The sequence below is a fragment of the Hemitrygon akajei genome, chromosome 10 (assembly GCF_048418815.1).
Source record: "Hemitrygon akajei chromosome 10, sHemAka1.3, whole genome shotgun sequence".
Lineage (NCBI taxonomy): Eukaryota > Metazoa > Chordata > Chondrichthyes > Myliobatiformes > Dasyatidae > Hemitrygon > Hemitrygon akajei.
Genome location: NC_133133.1, coordinates 126,306,966 through 126,325,441, shown reverse-complemented (window position 1 = coordinate 126,325,441; position 18,476 = coordinate 126,306,966). Strand labels below are relative to the sequence as shown.

The window sequence follows — 18,476 nt, the reverse complement described above, 5'->3', positions numbered from 1 at the left end:
TTCCCACCTGGCACTTATCCTTGTGCTGCACCTGCCCTTACACTTCCTCCCTCACCACCGTTCAGGGCCCCAGACAGTCCTTTCAGGTGAGGCGACATTTCACCTGTGAGTCTGCAGGTGTAATATACTGCATCCAGTGCTCCTGGTGTGGCCTTCTATATATTGGTGAGACCCGAAGCAGACTGAGAGACTGTTTCGCTGAACACCTATGCTCTGGCCACAAGAGAAAGCAGGATCTCCCAGTGGCAACACCTTTTAATTCCACGTCCCATTCCCATATGTCAATCCATGGCCTCCTCTACAGTCAAGATGAAGCCACACTCAGGTTGGAGGAACACCACTTTATATTCAGTCTGGGTAGCCACCAACCTGATGGCATGAACATTGATTTCTCTAACTTCCGTTAAGGCCCCTCCTTACCCCATCCCTATTTTTTCCTCTCTCTTTCCCTCACAATAACTCCTTGCCTGTTCTCCATCTTCCTCTGGTACTCCCCCCTCCTTTCTTCCAATGCCTTCCGTCCTAGGATACTCCCCCTGCTCCAGCCTTGTATCCCTTTTGTCAATCAACTTCCCAGCTCTTAGTTTCATCCCTCCCCCTCCTGTCTTCCATCATTTCGGGTCTCCCCCTTTCAAATCGCTATCTCTTTTTTCCCATTAGTCCTGACGAAGGGTCTTGGCCCGAAACTTCGACTGTGCTTCTTCCTATAGATGCTGCCTGGCCTGCTGCATTCCACCAGCATTTTGTGTGTGTTGCTGGCAAGAGAACTGATGGGTTCTAGCTAGCAGTAGTGTTTGTTGGTCTTTTCAACTTCATCTGCCATTTGCTTATCATTAGGCCAGATTTGGGTGGGGGATGGCACGTGGTTTGTAAACCTCGTCACAAACTTGTATGCAGGTTCCAACACTCTTGTTGAGAATGGCAAGTCTAAGTTTGGATCTATTTATTTTAAGATGGGGAAAGCATGGCAACCTGCTTTCCTCATTATTTAACATTGTCATGGACACTCTATTCTGTTTATTAGATAGGGATAGCTCCAGTTTCTATCTTGCTCCTTGTTAGTGATTTTTGGGTTTAGGTCATTTACATTTCGCAAATGGCTTTGGCTACCAGTCTTCTGTTCCTTGATGATGTATTGTGGAGTCAGTTTGGGACAATGCATTCCTAAAAGCTGTGACTCCCAGTCCAGATGCTGCTGGCATATGTAGGACGTATGCAAATCAGAAGGTGTGAAGTTTGTATGTACAGTTGAAGTCATTAAAACTCATTGGTTAACCACTCTAGATTTCATATTAGCAAACTATACTTTTGGCAAGACATTGAGGACATCTATTTTGTACATGACACGAGTAATTTTCCAACAATTGTTTACAGGTTATTTCACTTTTAATTGACTGTACCACAATTCCAGTGGGTCAGAAGTTTACAAACAAAATCAATAGAAATCAACCAAGACCTCAAAAAAATTGTGAACCTCCACAAGTCTGGTTCATCCTTGGAAGCAATTTCCAAATGACTGAAGGTACCACGTTCATCTGTACAAACAGTATGCAAGTATGGGACACCATGGGACCACGCAGCCGTCATACTGCTCAGGAAAGAGATGCATTCTGTCTCCTAGAGGTGAATGCATGTTGGCACAAAAAGTGCAAATCAATCCCAGAACAACAGCAAAGGACCTTGTGAAGATGCTGGAGGAAACAGGTAGACAAGTATCTATATCCACAGTAAAACGAGTCCTATATCGACATAACCTGAAAGGCTGCTCAGCAAGGAAGAAGCCACTGCTCCAAAACAGCCATAAAAAAGCCAGACTACAGTTTGCAAGTGCACATGGGGACAAAGATCTTACTTTCTGGAGAAATGTCCTCTGGTCTGATGAAACAAAAATTGAACTGTTTGGCATAATGACCATCATTATGTTTGGAGGAAAAAGGGTGAGGTTTGCAAGCCGAAGAACACCATCCCAACTGTGAAGCATGGGGGTGGCAGCATCAAATTGTGGGGGTGCTTTGCTGCAGGAGGGAGTGGTGCACTTCACAAAATAGATGGCACCATGAGGAAGGAAAACTATGTGGATATATTGAAGCAACATCTCAAGACATCAGCCAGGAAGTTAAAGCTTGGTTGCAAATGGGTCTTCCAAATGGACGACCCCAAGCATACCTCCAAAGTTTTGGCAAAATTGCTTAAGGACAAAGTGAAGGAATTGGAGTGGCCATCACAAAGCCCTGATCTCAATACGATAGAAAATTTGTGGGCAGAACTGAAACAGCGTGTGTGAGCAAGGAAGCCTACAAACCTGACTCATTTACACCAGTTCTGTCTGGAGGAATGGAACAAAATTCCAGCAACTTATTGTAAGAAGCTTGTGGAAGGCTACCCAAAACGTTTGACCCAAGTTAAACAATTTAAAGGCAATGCTACCAAATACTAACAAAGTGTATGTAAACTTCTAACCCACTGGGAATGTGATGAAAGAAATAAATAATTCTCTCTACTATTATTCTGACATTTCACATTCTTAAAATATAGTAGTGATCCTAACTGACCTAAGACAGAGAATGTTTTCTAGGGTTAAATGTCAGGAATTGTGAAAAACTGAATTTAAATGTATTTGGCTAAGGTATATGTAAACTTCTAACTTCAACTGTAGCTTCAAAAGAAAGCACTGTCTATACTTTGTAAATATGGAATCGCCTTTGTGTTTAGCAAATACAGTCAGCCCTCCTTATCCACGGGTTCTGCATGCACCAATTCAAACAACTGCGGAGCGAGAAAACCCGGAAGTTCTCTCCAGCACTCGTTGTTCCAGCATTGTTTGCCTCGGGTCTTGTTCCTTTGCTACTTTGTTCCTGTGAAAAAATGGCTCCTAAAAAGCAATTACGTGGTCAAAGCAATTGATCAAAGGCTAAGAGTGCTATCTCTCACCGAGAAAATAGAAATATTAGATCTTTTGAAAAGTGGCATGTCGCTTTCCAAAGTGGGCCATAAGGACGGTCAGAGTGAATCGAGCATTCGCACAATAAAGCAGAAAGAAGCTGAAATTCGTGTGTCAGTGCTGCCCCTACAACAGCAAAAATGACCTCTCCGGTTCATGATAAAGTGCTTGCAAAGACTGAGAGAGCATTAAGTGTGTGGCTAGAGCACGTCACAGAAGCATATCCCCGTCAATGGCAAAATTATACATGAAAAAGCACTTAGTCTCTATGAGCACTACCGTGATGGGGTTGATGAGAGCGAGAGAAAAGAGTTTAAGGCTAGTAAGGGATGGCTGACTGGCTATGTAAAGCGCTACAGCCTCAAGAACGTAAAGATCATAGGAGAATCGGCATCAGCTAATGCCAAGACCGCAGCAGCGTTCCCAGAAGAGCTCAAGAAACTCATAGGAGAGAAAGGCTACCTTCCAGAGCAAGTCTTCAACTGTGATGAAACAAGCTTGTTCTGGAAGAAGATGCTCAATCGTACCTACATCCATAAGAGTGCCCAGCAGGCTCCGGGGTTCAAGGCCGGAAAAGATCGCCTTACTCTGGTGCTGTGTGGCAACGCAGCCGGTCACATGATCAAGCCAGGATTCATCTACCGAGCAAACAATCCCTGGGCCCTTAAGAACAAAAATAAAAATTGCCTACCTGTGTTCTGGCAACACAAGGCTTGGGTGATGGCGATCTTGTTCTTGGAATGGTTCCACCAGTGCTTCATTCCTGAAGTGAAGAAATACCTCGAAGAGAAGGGGCTGCCATTCAAGGCCCTCCTCATAATTGACAATGCTCTCAGCCATCCCTAATCTCTCTGCTTCACTGACAATAACATGGAAGTGATGTTTCTGCCTCCTAACACTACGTCACTGCTACAGCCACTTGATCAATGCATCAAGTGCATTAAGGCGACTTACACCCGCCTCACCTTTGGGAGGATTCGTGCTGCCCTTGATGCTAACCCTGACTGCAGCATCATGGATTTATGGAAGAAATTCACAATTACAAAGGCTGTAGACGCCGTAAAGCCCGAGACCGTCAACGTATGTTGGAACCCATTATGGAGTGAGGCAGTCAATGATTTCAGGGGCTTCTCCACTATTGATGCAGAAGTCAGGGATATCCTGAATGTTGCAAGGGAAGTTGGCGGGGAAGGCTTCTCTGACATGATCGAGGATGACGTCGAGGAACACATAGAAGAGCATAGAGAAACCCTTACCAGCGAGGATCTCAAAGATCTGCTGAAATCATCTACAGAAGATGATGATGACGAAGATTTAGAGGAGGCAAAGCCATCAATTTGGACACTTGAAAAATTTGCAGCAGTTTTTCAACAGGCACAAATGTTAAAGGATATGATCCTCGACTACGATCCTTCAATGGAATGAAGCCTCTGTGTCACCCGAGGGATAACATGCCTACAACCACTGCAAGATTTGTTTGATGATGCAAAGAAAAAGAAACAGCTTCCTAACTAAAGCATCTGCAATTCTGAAGTCTCAACGTTCAACGCTGGAAGATCCTCAGCCCTCAACCTCCACAGTTCCTGACTTTAGTATTATTGAGCCTCCTCCAAAGCATCCTTATTCCCTAAACAAGACAGTTTAACAACTACTGTACAAGTTATTACAAGTTTTACTTGTCGTTTGATCATTGTTTGCCTTGAGTCTCGTTTGTTCGTTGCTTGTGTTGTGAGCAAGAGAAACATGGACAGATTTTTTTTGTCATTATTCCCTAAACATTAACAGTATAACAACTACTTACATAGCATTTACATTGTATTAGGTATTATAAGCAATCTAGAGATGATTTAAGGTATACGGGAGGATGTGCATAGGTTATATGCAAATACTATGCCACTTTATATTAGGGACTTGAGCATCCGCATTTTTTGTTATCTGCGGGAGGTCCCGGAATCAATCCCTCGCAGATAAGGAGGGCCAACTGTAAATATCGAGCCCCACGTTGGGCCAACAGACCTTTCCACCAAAAGCATCTCCATATGATGCCTGCTGTACCATGTTTTGTCAAATAAAGAAGCTGCTTTGTGATTTCATTCACGCAACAACATTTGGTGTCAGAAGTGGGATACCTTCGTGACCCATCGTGTGGCCAGCAATCTTAGCAGTCTAAGCGGGTGAGTATTTTCTAAAATAGCACTCACATTTGGATTGGTTTGGGTCTGTGGTACACAGGAACACAAAGTATCACCAACACGGAGAGCTGAACTGCTAGATATAAAAGTAGTGTGTGCGCGTGCATGTGTGTTTATGTAAATGAGGAAACTTGGCGTGTTAACTTGGTGAGACGGAGCCACCAGTTGCGAAGGGTGGTTACCGACAGTTCGGGACGCCAGAGTGGGGGCGTGTACACTAGTTCAGGGAGCTGCATTTTAATGTATACGTTTTGCAAGTGTGATGCAAAGGAATACAGCAGGCATCATGAATTCAGGTGCTCCAAAGTGGCAGATTGCAGAGTACATACTCTGCAGTTTTAAGTACTGTTTAACCGGTACCCGTCTTTTATACCTTGCGTAGTTTGGGGGTATTTCAGGGAGAGGTTTTACCCAGCTATATCTGTCGGGATGGCACCTATTGAGACCAAGCAACGTCAGGTTGAGAACCCTGATGATCCGAGCCAGCCCTTGACAATGATTATGACCATTCATAAGCCCTTCGCCCCAGGGAGAAACGGCATTTTGTCAGAGTTGCCCTCACTTAAAGTTGCATGTGGGAATTCAGAATTCTGGCGTAGGTTTGAGGAAATCATTGAAATTCACCAGATGCACCCTAAAGATAACTATGTGTTGGTAAAGGCGAAGTACCCAAGGAATATGTGGGACAGGATGGCCCAGGGGGTGCCGGATGGTACCTGGGTAACTACCAGGAACCCCAGCAATGAAGAAAGATATCACTTTTTTAAAGGGGAAATGAGGCAGCGACTGGGAGGAGGTGAGAGTAACTGGGGAACGATAATGGCAGTGATTCAAAAAGCTGCTGAGATGCCATGGATTATGCAGAACGTAAATATCGAGCGTATGAGGAGTAATTAATTAACCATGTAATTACAGGGATCCTAAAAGAGGAACACTAGCCAGACCACAGCTGATGAAAACATACCAGGAGGTAATGCAAAGGCAGAAGACACAGAGAGCATAACGGAAACCCGTGAATAGCATGCTAAAGTGTGCCGATGATGGTACTCTGTAATGAAGGCTGGTTGCTGAAGGTAGATGATTAGTTTAAATAGCATAGAATAGAAAAGATATTGGAAAATAGATGGGGAGCAATTTTTAAAAAAAGTTAAAGCTGAGACAGCAAGTTCCACAACTTCGATGGCATTTCAGACTGCACATGGCATCTGAAGGAAGCAACCCCAGTCTGAGGAGCTGGGCCCTTTCAGCAGTCGGGCCAGTGATTGACTGGACAGTTCGTAAGGGTGTGCCACCGGGGAGAGGTCCTTGCAGACAATGACATAGAGACCACCCCAACCACTTCCTGTAAATCGATGGAAGGGCCTGTGGGTGCTCCTGGAAAGAAATTTTCAGCGACCAGAGAATGAAGTGGTGAAGACAAGGAATGTGATTAAGCTGCAATCAGCCTGCAGGGAACGAGCCGACAGGCACACAAAGGAAGCCACCTTTCTAAAGACTTGTTCAAGTTTCTGGAACAACTTCTCTGCTTAACATTTGGTAGATAGCAATTAAGGAATGCTACGGTAGATATCGGCACACAAAATTGGGGGAGGTATATTTTAAAGCAGGGCATTTTTGTTGCCCTATTTGAGTAGATCCTCTTAGGTTGGCCTTTCCTGATATAAATTTATTTTTGTCCAGGAGGGCCACTGTTAAAGAGTGATTTTTGGGTTTAAGTTATTTACATTTAGTAAAAGGCTTTGACTACCAGTCTTCTGTTCCTTGATACTATATCGTGGAATCAGTTTAGGTCAATGGATTCCTAAAAGCTGTGGATCCCAGTCCAGACACTGCTGGCGTCTGTGGGATGGATGCGAATCAGAAGGTGTGAAGTTTGTATGTAGCTTCAAAAGAAAGCATTGTCTATACTTTGTAAATATGGAATTGCCTTTGTGTTTAGCAAATAAGTATCAAGCCCCACGTTGGGCCAACAGACCTTTCCACCAAATGTGTCTCCATATGATGCCTCCTGTACCTTGTTTTGTTGAATAAAGAAGCTGCTTTGTATCTACCAGTAACTCTCTCCAGATATTTCATTTACTCAACAACACTGCTAACAATATGTCAGGTACAGCTTTAGCCTTTGCTGATGTCCTTGTGAGCAGCTCTCACAAGGACGTGGTCAATATCCTCAAGGTCCAGGAGAACTTCTGTAAGAAGTGTTACGTACCTGTGACACGTGACAGTGGTACCCTTGTCACGTGACTGGGGTTGAAGTTATACTGGACTTGAGGTAATGGTCTTGTGGTGGTGGAGTGACGTCATTTTCCCGCCAGTAGAGGTCGTGACAGTTTTTTTTTTACAGGGTATAAAAGGAAGACCCACCCTGTCAGGTGGGGCAGTTCGTGGCGGGATTTGCCAAGATGACTTCATGTTACTGCGTGATTTAATGTGATGACGCAGTTTAGTTGAAAAATGAAGTTTTATATAATGCCTAAAGTTTAAAAGGTCATCGCCAACAGTTTCTTTGCTGGTGGAGAGTGAAGATAAAAGTTTGGAAGATAAAAATCGAGGAGAATCGATTTTCGATGGTGGATTGGTTACGACCTTATTTGATCCTCATTTGGAAGGATTTCGTTGACTGTTCTCGTGTTAATCTCCGCTGGGATAGCGGGAGGTTGAGAATAGTGTGGAAGAAGAGGTTAGTGCCATTAAACCATTATGTTTTATAAAATTCTTCGTGGAAAAATTCGACGCCGGGGAAGGACATCGACGTGGAAGAGAATTTAAATCGTTTTAAAAAGTCTCTCCTTTTAAAAGGACTGTGAGCTTTTGAACTTTCGGCATACCGCTTTAAAGAACTTTTTTTTCAATACCGCTTTAAAGAACTGTTTTTTTTCAATCCCGCTTTAAGAACTGTTTGGACTGCAACGCTATTAAGAACTGTGAATCTGCCGCACAGCAGCTGAGTTCCGTTTAAGCTAATGTTTGTTTACTTTTGGGGGGTTGGTTTTCAGTGTTTAATAAACGTGTTATTTGTTATGAGAACCCTTGCCTTAACTCATCTATATTTATTGTTGCCTGAATACGTAACAGAAGACATGTCCTGAGCTTAATCTCAACAAGACTGCTGACTTTGATATATGGACTGTAAAAATAATACATTCCTTTTTAATGCCACCTGTAACTGGAATTTCAATGGAGAATTTTCATTTATTAATCCAAGTAACACTGAGAAATATCTTGACCTTAGGATCAATCCCTGGATTGAATGCTCCAGCCATGATTAGATAAATAAACTAGAGGGATGAAAATCTTGAGGGTTAGGATTTAACCTACCCAAAAGGGGGAAGTTTTTAGAATATATTCCATCACTCGAATTTATTATTCTTTAATACTTCATGAGGCTTCCAAGAGTGTCCTTTCCAAGCTGGTTGGGATGGTCCAGGGCCCAGTGAAGGAATTTTTACACCTCCCCATGAGTTTTTAAACAATAGAATTGTTCATTCATGAATTCTAAAGAGAGAATGGTAATTTTGAGTTTTGGATTTACCAGGAGTGACATTGAAGAGAAATTATGGAAATATAAGCAAATACTGGTCTCAATGCCACCAGTTATTTAGACGAGGTTGTGAGAAATAAGAAAGAAAGGATACATTACAGAGGTCAAGAGGAACAGTTGGCGGGCGGTGGAATTGACCAGTGGAACAGGCTAGGCCACGAAGGGATTGGGGTTCGCTCCCCACTTACAAGACTTTGGTCCCACATATTCACCTCTTCCCTCCTCAATACACTGATCAGTAGAGGCCTGATAATAACAGCAACCCAGCTACAGATATTTAACCCCTTCAATACAGAGGATTGCTTAAAGGGATTACAGCAGAGAATGTTGAAGTTTGTATCTGCTGTGCAGAGGCCACGGACTGCAGATCCGATAATGCTGATCAGGATGAGTTTCACTGGAGCTGCAGTGAAACCCTGGCTGCTGGACTTCCTCATGTGCGCTACACCACGGAGCTTAACCAACCAGAGGATGGGCAACCACCGTCACACATCAATCCTTGCCTTGTGGTAAGGGGAAAACATAGCGTCCCACGTTGCCTTGACAAAGTGCCGGAGGCTGGTTAAACAGGATAAGGTTGCTGGGGAAGCTGAAGGGAAAGAAAACACAGAAATACTCATCAACTCATCTCATGTCAGCTGTCCACCTACATACTGCTCACTCCTCGTTCACATTCAGCCCACACCCACTCTTTTCTATACACCATTCATTACCAAGCACCGATCACTCTTGGGATTACTTCAACCAGTCACACCCAAGAGAACAGCCAAACATTGAATCAGCCATAGTGTTACTGGTGTTATGGAATTGATTCATGTGACCTGAAAAACTCTAAATATACACACCTGATCTGTCACGAGAGTCGCCTGGGCAGTGCTTTACAACTGCGACCCGACTCTGGAGCAGCACATGTAACAGCAAATGGCTCTGGGAAGGCTTCCGTCATGTGATTCAAATTCTGGGAGCTGGGTATTGCCAGCAGGGCCAGCATTTACCATTCATTCCAAATTAGCCACAGCAAGATGCTGAGGGGTTACTTAACTGAATGAATTGCACCAGTCATCCTGAAGGTGGTGCTCCTGCAATGCTGGAGAGAAGGGAATCCCAGTGACAATAGAATACTGTCAATGTATCACCCCGGTCAGGATGGTGGGCAGCTTGGAAGGGAGCCTGCAGGTGATGGTGGACTGGGCGTGGGTTTGTGAGGTGCTGTGGTGACTAACAGGTGCACATGATGGAGCTGTGCCACTCACCAGGATCCAGCCTGATCATCAGTAGATAAGCTACAAACACCGCCAGCAGCAGCTTGCGCAGAGAAACCAAACGTAGACTTCGTCGACACAACCCTAACACTTGCTTAATGAACTTGAACGTGTGGCGTGGTGTGTAGTGTGCTGCAGAGAGAGAGAGAGAGAGAGGGGAGGCAATATAAACACTATTATTATCCTCAACATCAACACAAGTGAATCTGCAGATGGCCAGAGATCCAAAGCAAACACACAAAATACAGGAGGAACTCAGCATCTATTGAGAGGAGTAAACAGTCAACGCTTCAGGCTGAGAATCTATCACCCACTGAGTTCCTCCTTGATTTAGCTTTCATAAATTACTTTCATGAGAAAGTGTACAGGTGGGTTAGAAAGTTTGCAGATGACATGAAAGTTGGTGGCGTTGCAGACAGTTTAGAAGGTTGTCGTAGGTTACAATGGGACATTGATAGTTGACAGGGTGCAGAGCTGGTCTGAGACGAGGCAGATGGAGATCAATCTGGAAAAGTATGAAGTGAAACACTTTGGAAGGTCAAACAAAGTACGAGATTAATAGCAGCGTGTGAGAATAGAGGGATCTTGGGGTCCATGTCCATAGAACCCTCGCAGTTGCCATGTAGGTTGAAAGGGTGGTTAAGAAGGCTTATGGTATTTTGGCCTTTGTTAGTCAGGAGATTGAGTTCAGTAGCTGCGAGGTAATGTTGCAGCTCTACAAAACTACAGGCTACACTTGGAGCATTATATTCAGTTCTGATCACCTCATTATAGGAAGAATGTGGAAGCTTTAGAGAGGGTGCAGAGGGGATTTATCAGGATGATGCCTGAAATAGAAAGCATTTTTTATGAGAATAGGGTGGGTAAGCCAGGGCTTTTCACTGGAGAGGAAGATGAGAGGTGACCTGACAGAGGCACAGATTGGATGGATAGCCGGAGTTTTTCCGCAGGGTAGAAATGAATAATACAGGGGGCATCATTATCAGGTTTTTGGAGGAAAGTATCGGGGTATGCTTTTTACACAGAGAGTTACAGATCTGTGGAACATACACCGGGGGACAGTAGAGGCAGAGGTATTAAGGACATTTAAGAGTCTCTTAGAAAGGCACATGGATGAAAGTAAAATAGGGGGCTATATGGACAGAAAGGGTTAGAATGATCCTGGAGTAGGTTAAAGGATCAGCACAACATTGTGGGCTGAAGGATCTATGATATAAGACAGGATGGCAGTGAAGACAGCATTGGAATAATCCTATATGCAAAATGCCAGAGATAAGAATTTAGTGGACAAAGATGGAAGGTCCAAGGATACAGTTTGGCAACAAAGACAAGTTTAGAGTAAAAGGACTGACCTTGCAACTGTACTCATTACCTGTTCCAAGCTCAATACCAAGCCACACACAAAAAAAAGAGGAACTGCTCTCCAAATCTACACCACGGCAGCTTTATGAGAGCCTGTTTATAATCCAGGTTAAAATCCAACAAACACAGTGTGGTGTATGACCCAATGTACCGAAGCATAGCGAGGGCAGTATGAAATGTGAGCATGATTTTCACAGCCTTTACAATTTAACAGCTCGCAGACGGTGTGTAAGACAGCAGGAAAGGGATGCAGGGCCTTCTGTAGGTCAGCAGTTGCAATAACATGAGGGCAAAAAGTTAGACAGAAACCCAGCAAATCAGGAAAGGTCAACAGCAAGAAACTGCAAGAACAGAAATACAGTCAGAATATACCGGGGCTGCTCAAGACCACTGAACTGTATCTCTCTCCACAGAGGCTGCCAACTTCCAGCATTCTGGTCCAAAATCAGGGGTTGCTCTGCTGTTGTTGTTTTGTTGCTTGTTGTGTTATATGTGGTTCTGCTCCCAGAACATTCTTAAGTGTGTCGGTCGTTAATGCAAAGACTGCATTTCGCTGTATATACACATGTACACATGATAAATACAGTGCCAATAAAAAGTATTCACCCCTTTGAAACTTTTCATGTTTTACATTGAATTACAGCGGATTTAATTTTTGGCTTTTTTGAAACCGATAATCAGAAAAAGACTTGTGTTAAAATAAAAACAGATCTGTACAAAGTGATTTAAATTAATTACAAATATAGAACACAAAATAAGTATTCACCCCCTTTAATTTGACAAACCAAATTTCCACTGGTGCAGCCAATTGGTTTTAGAAGTAAGTTAATTGGGTAAATGGAGATTTGTTTTTGGAGACCTGTGTGCAGTCAAGGTGTTTCAATTGACTACAGTAAAAATACACCTGTATTTGGAATGTCCAACTGTTAGTGAGACAGTATCCTGGCAAAAACTACACCATGAAGACAAAAGAACACTCCAAACAACTCTGCGAAAAGGATATTGAAAAACACAAGTCAGGAGATGGATAAAAGAAAATTTCCAAGTCACTGAATATCCCTTGGAAAACAGATAAATTAATCATCGAGAAATGGAAAGAATATCTCACAGCTGTAAATCTGCCTAGGGCAGGCCATCCTCAAAAAGCTGAGTGACTGTGTAAGAAGGGGACTAGTGAGGGAGGCCACTAAGAGAACTATGACATCTCTGGAGGAGTTACAAGCTTTAGTGGCTGAGTTGGGAGAGACTGCGCATATAACAACTGTTGCCCAGGTACTTCACCAGTCACAGCTTTGTAGGAGAGTGGTAAAGAGAAAGCCACTGTTGAAAGAAACTCACATGAAATCTCGGAGAGTTTGCCAGAAGGCATGTGCTAGACTCTGAGGTCAGCTGGAAAAAGTTTATATGGTCTGATGAAATTAAAATTGAGTTTTTTGGCCATTAGACTAAGCACTATGTTTAGCATAAGCCAAACACTGCACATCATTAAAACAACACCATCCCTACTGGTGGTGGCTGGATCATGTTGTGGGGATGTTTCACTGTAGCAAGGTCTGGAAGACTTATGAAGGTAGAGGGTCAAATGATGCAGCAAAATACAGGGAAATCCTGGATGAACACCTGACACAATCTGCATGAGAACTGTGACTTGGGAGAAGATTTGTTTTCCAGCAAAACTGTGACCCCAAACTTAAAGCCAGAGCTACACAAGAACAGCTTAAAAACAACAAAGTTAATGTCTTAGATTGGCCAAATTAGACTCCAGATCTCAATCCAATTGAGAACGAGTGGCTGGACTTGAAAAGGGCTGTTCACTCACGATCCCTGTGCAACACTTGAGCAGTTTTATAAAGAATGGGGAAAAATTGCAGTGTCCAGATGTGCAAAGCTGACAGAGGTTTAGCCACACAGACTTAAGGCTGTAATTGCTGCCAAAGGTGCATCTACTAAATAGTGTCTTGAAGGGGGTGAATACTTATGCAACCAATTATTTTGTGTTTTATATTTGTAATTAATTTAGATCACTTTGTAAAGATCTGTTTTCATTTTGACATGAATTTTTTTCTGTTGATCAGTGTAAAACAAAGCCAAACTGAATCCACTGTGAATCTGAATCTCTGTCTTTGAATTTGGTGTTACACAAGCCCTGTTGGCAGCAAAACATCACTCATTCCAACTAGTCCACGTGGTTATGTTTAGAACACGAGGCCCCAGGGTCGGGATTCTGGAAGTTGGAAGTGAGTTTGGAACAGGGACTGGAAGTTGAAGGCCTGGAGAAAGCCTGTCCTGGAGTTGGTGATGTGTGGGGCAGAAAATGGGCTTGTTTGCTGTTGTTGTTCTGCTGAACACTGCAGGCATTCTACGTTGGCACCAGAATGTGTGGTGACATTTGCGGGCTGCCCTCAGCACATCCTTAGGTTGTGTTAGCTGTTAAAGCAAATGACACATTTCAGCATATGTTAGACATACAACCATAAGTCATAGAAGCAGAACCAGGCCACTCGACCCATCGAGTCACTCAATCATAGCCAATTTAGTTTCCTCTCAAACCCATTCTCTTGTCTTCTCCCTGTAACTCTTCACACCTTTAAGAAAGGAAAAATTAATCAGCAATGGTTGATTGGTAGACCAGACTTGATGAACCGAATGGCCTAATTCTGCTCGTATGTTTTACGGTCTAACTAATCAAGAGCCTATCAACCTCCACTTTAAATATACCAATGACTTGGCTTCCACAACTGTGGCAATGAATACCACAGGTTCACTACATTTTGGTAGAGGAATTCCTCCTCTTCTCTGTTCGTAAATGGATCTGAACCAGGCTGATACTGATGGTTACCTGAGTGCCTCTGCTTGTTGCGTTCTGCTGGAACCTGGCTCCTGCCATCCACCGGCTCCTGCTCCTGCACCTGCACCTTGGACCTCCTTTGCGAAACGAGCTCCAGTGCCAATTCCTTCTGCTGCTCCGTCAACATTGTGGTGTCCGTGATCTCCTTCTCTGCCTCTGCATAGAGGCCAAGTGGCAGCAGCACATGCAGGATGTACAGCTCCAGCACCAGAGCCACGCTGCCTGGGGTGCGTGCACTGGCTCTGTCCCTCAGCCAGCTGCAGACCGCCTGCTGTACCAGGCCTGGCTCCCCAGCCTTGCTGTAGAGAATGATGCTATCACAAAAGAATTTCGTCAGCTCCATGCATTGTCAGGGGCTTTAAATATTCCATAAAAGATAACAAACAGCAGCAGTTACATCATGGGTTATGCAGTGGTGCAACAAGTAGAGCCTCTGCTTCACTTCCCCAGGGATCTGGGTTTAACCCCCAACCTCTGGTGCTGTCAGGATGGAGTTTGAACTCTCTCCCTGTACCCACATGGATCACCCCCACGTGCTCTGGTTTCCTCCCACATCCCAAAGACACACGGGTTGATTTGCTGCTGTGTGTGGCTGAATGGCAAGAGAATTGGTGGGGGCAGGCAAGGGGTGAGGATGCATGTGGGGGGAACATGATGGACAGATTTACTGACATAGAGTCAGAGCACCAAAAATGACTGTGTGGCGAGAAAAATAAATAAAATGCAAACAACAAACACCAACAGGGAGAGGAACTGTTGTCGGTCGGCCCCAGAGCCTGCACCAGGACTTGCGTAAGTATTCGGTAGTCCATGGGGAGGGGGTGAAGCAGGCTCAGATACTGGCTGAAGTTTCAGAGTGCCTCACAGTTATGCAAGCACAGAAACAGGGTCTGTGCCCCAAGTAGCCCACACGGACCTACCTACCTGAGCTAGTTCCCATTTGCTTTTCCATATTTCTCTAAAGTTTTCCCTATCACACAATGGTCCAATTACCTTGAAAAAATGTTGTAATTGTATCTGCTTCTACCAGTTCCAATGGCAGCTCATCCCATCTACTCACCTTCCTCTGACTGCTTTTAAACCTTATCCCCCCTCACCATAAATCAGATTTACCTTTGGGGTAAAAAGACTGCAGTCACTCACTTTATCTACAGCCCTCATGACTTTCAGTTCACCCCTCAGCCTCTTATGCTCCAAGTGAACATGTTCTAGCACATCCTTGTAACTCCAGTCCCAGTAACATCCTTGTGAATCTCCATCGGAATTGTCGACTAAAAGTCCGTAAGTCAAGGTCCAGTGGCAGGATCAGCAAGTCTGCAGATCTCTGCAGGTGCACTGGGAAAGCCGAAGGTCCAATGTTTGAGAGTCCAAAGCCGGAAGCTGAAGGCGGCCTGCCTTGGGGTTAGAGGACTGTGTATGTGTGTGGGTGGGACTGCGGGAGGAGCAGGGCTTATTCTGATGTTGTTTTGTTGCTTCTTGTGTTCTGTGTTGTTCTGCTGGGCATTGTGGGCATGCTATGTTAGCACTGGCACATCATTAGCTTATAGGTTGTGAACAGAAACGACACATTTCACTGTATGCTGTGACGTATAGGTGATGAATAAACTTGAACCTTCTCTGCACCCTCTCCAGCTTAATAATATTCTTTCTATAGCTGGGTGACCAGAAATGGACATAATACTCTGAATTTGTCCTCAGCAAAGCACTGTACAGTTGTTAGACTGCCGGCACTTGATCTTTTGTGATGTCCATGTGTTTTCAGGAACCCACCATTCTCTTCACCAAATGCTTGAAAATACAGACAAGAAGTTAAGTCCACTCCTGTAGCTCAACACATGGGAAACTGAACTGAACTTTCAGAAAACTTATCTTTCCTTTAGTTACCCTTTTGCTCTAAAAAGGGCTGCCTAATCCAACACTCTCAACAGTTTTCTTTCTGTCACTGACTTGCCTGAAACAGGTGCTGAGATGTTTTGCAGGGGAAGGCAGTGAGGACACTCACCACATCTGGAGGAGCCAGGCGGGGACCCGCTCGGGGCTGCCATATCGCTGCAGCAGCCAGCTCCAGGCCTGGCGCCATTGTCGCTGCTCCGCCAGCGCCTGCAGTCCCATTGCACACAGGGAGCACCTGATATCAGCAGCTCGGGCCGTGCTGCAGCTGCAGGGAGAGAGGGTGAGGATGAGGGCGGGGATAGGGGAGGAGGGAGGGAGAGAGCGAGGAGGTGGGGAGGAAGAAAAAGAGGAGGGAGGAGAAGAGTGGGGGGAGCAAAAGGTGAGTGGGGGTGGGGGGAGGAAGAGAGCAAGTGGGAGGAATGGAGGAGGAGAGCGTGAGAGAGAGGGAGAGCAAGTGGGAAGGAGGGGTAGAGAGAGAGGGAGGGAGGGGTAGAGAGAGAGGGAGGGAGGGGTAGAGAGAGAGAGGGAGGGGTAGAGAGAGAGAGGGAGGGGTAGAGAGAGAGAGGGAGGGGTAGAGAGAGAGAGGGAGGGGTAGAGAGAGAGGGAGGGAGAGAGAGAGAGAGAGGGAGGGAGGGAGAGAGAGAGAGAGAGGGAGGGAGAGAGACGGAGGGAGGGAGGGAGAGAAAGAGGGAGGGAGGGAGAGAGAGAGAGGGAGGGAGAGAGGGAGGGAGGGAGAGAGGGAGGGAGGGAGAGAGGGAGGGAGGGAGAGAGGGAGAGAGGGAGGGAGGGAGGGAGAGAGGGAGGGAGGGAGGGAGGGAGGGAGGGAGGGGAGAGAGAGAGATAGACAGGTAAGGAGGGAGTGAGAAAGAGAGGTAAGGGTCGAGGATGGGAGGGAGTGAGAAAGAAATGATTGAGAGAGTAAAAGTGTTGGTTCGCTCCCCCTCCACCTCCCTTCCAACCACCTTTCTTCCCTCCCTCCCCCTCAATTCTCATACCTCTCTTTCCCTTCCCTTATTCCCCTCCACCTAATGCTTCCTCCCCCACTACCCACATCTCCCCTTCCTCCCTCTCCTCTCTCCCCAACCCCTCACCCTCCGTCTCCGCCTCTTCCCCAACCGCTACCTGCCGGGCTGGTCTTGCTCCGGGCCCAGCCAATCCAGTCCACTCTCACAGGCGGCCAGCGCCCCCGGGAAGTCGCGTTGCACCTGAAGTAGGTGGGCCGCCCGTTCTAAATACTCCAGGCCCGGGCACAGCACCAAGGCACGGCCCGGCTCCCGGGCAAAAGGAGCCCAGCGGCCGAGCGCCACCGGCCCGCACCGCTTCATGCCGTCGACACCGCTCCGCTGAGGCCGGGCCTTGCTCTCGCGAGAGGTGGCGCTCACCAGCCAGTCCTCCCGACTCCGAGCCCGGATCCCGGTCACCGCATCACCGAGTCTACGGATCCCGGAATCTCGGTATCACTACATCCTTGAGACTCCAGATCCCGGAGTCACTGAACATCCGGATCACCGGATCCTGCGGTGACTGTATCCCAGAGCGATGCCGCTTAATTCCTAATCCTGGGTCTGGGACCTGGATCCCAGATCACGGAGCCAGCGTAATCAAATCCATGGTGGACCCAGATCCGAGAGTCAGGGGATTGTGTGCCATGTTCCGTTGCACTGGATAGCGCGTCGCCAAACTCCAGTGTGGTAGGACACTGGGTATCTTTTTGTATGCAACACACCTCCTGTACACGTGCTTAGTTTGTAAACACCGGCGCTCACTCAGTAACACTAATTTTATATTCCATATTTGATTGAATCAAGCCCCGAATAGACCATTTGCCCCTTCCAGTCTACTCTGCCATTCAACTAGATCAGGGCTGATCTTCGTTCAACATCAGTTATCTGCTCTGTCCTCGTATCGCTTGATCTTTCTAATATCCAGAAATCTACTGACCTCCGTTTTGAATGCGAAGATCTACGTCCCTATCATTCATTTGTCACCCCTAGAGCAAAGGTGCTTTAACGTGATTTCATGATTCTAATCTCCACAGCCTGCCCCACATTTATCTTGTCAATGCCGCTACCACCATCATCTTCAAAAGGGCAGTGCTTCAAGAAGGCATCTATCGTCAAGGCTCCTCACCATCCACCCCCTTTTCATTACTACAACCAGGGAGGAAGTGTAGGAGTTGAAAGACCCACCCTCAAAAGTTTTAGGAACAGCTTCTTCCCCTCCACCCTCGAATTTCTGAACGGTCCATGAACACCAACTATTTCACTACAGTATTCCTCTTTTATAATTACAGCACTTTTGTATATATTGCACTGTAATGCTGCCACAAAATAACATTTTGCAGCATGATAATTATCTTGATTTTGATTTGTCAGTCACAGAACCAATCAGATGAACTTTTAGAACAGGAAAGCCAAGAGCGGCACAAGTCAACTAA

General features: G+C 45.5%; 1 protein-coding gene across 1 annotated transcript; it reads right to left on the bottom strand.

The window, feature by feature from the left end:
- Positions 1–1,658: 1,658 nt before the first annotated feature.
- pex26 (peroxisomal biogenesis factor 26) lies at positions 1,659–17,693 on the bottom strand. The gene is made up of 5 exons (XM_073058909.1): positions 17,162–17,693; positions 16,149–16,304; positions 14,138–14,460; positions 9,928–10,068; positions 1,659–9,263 (listed from the first exon to the last, which is right to left on the bottom strand). Exons 1-5 carry the CDS (start codon positions 17,362–17,364, stop codon positions 9,160–9,162), a joined length of 927 nt encoding a protein of 308 aa, XP_072915010.1. The 5' UTR covers positions 17,365–17,693; the 3' UTR covers positions 1,659–9,159.
- Positions 17,694–18,476: the final 783 nt, after the last annotated feature.

What these genes read in the sequence shown, in the direction of transcription:
- pex26 (XM_073058909.1), bottom strand. Translation starts at nt 17,364, where the DNA reads ATGAAGCGGTGCGGGCCGGTGGCGCTCGGCCGCTGGGCTCCTTTTGCC. An exon ending in GCCTGGCTCCTCCAGATGTG is followed by an intron (nt 14,461 to 16,148) that starts GTGAGTGTCCTC and finishes CTTTTGTGATAG; the next exon opens with CATCATTCTCTACAGCAAGG. An exon ending in GATGATCAGGCTGGATCCTG is followed by an intron (nt 9,264 to 9,927) that starts GTGAGTGGCACA and finishes CTTTCCCTTCAG; the next exon opens with CTTCCCCAGCAACCTTATCC.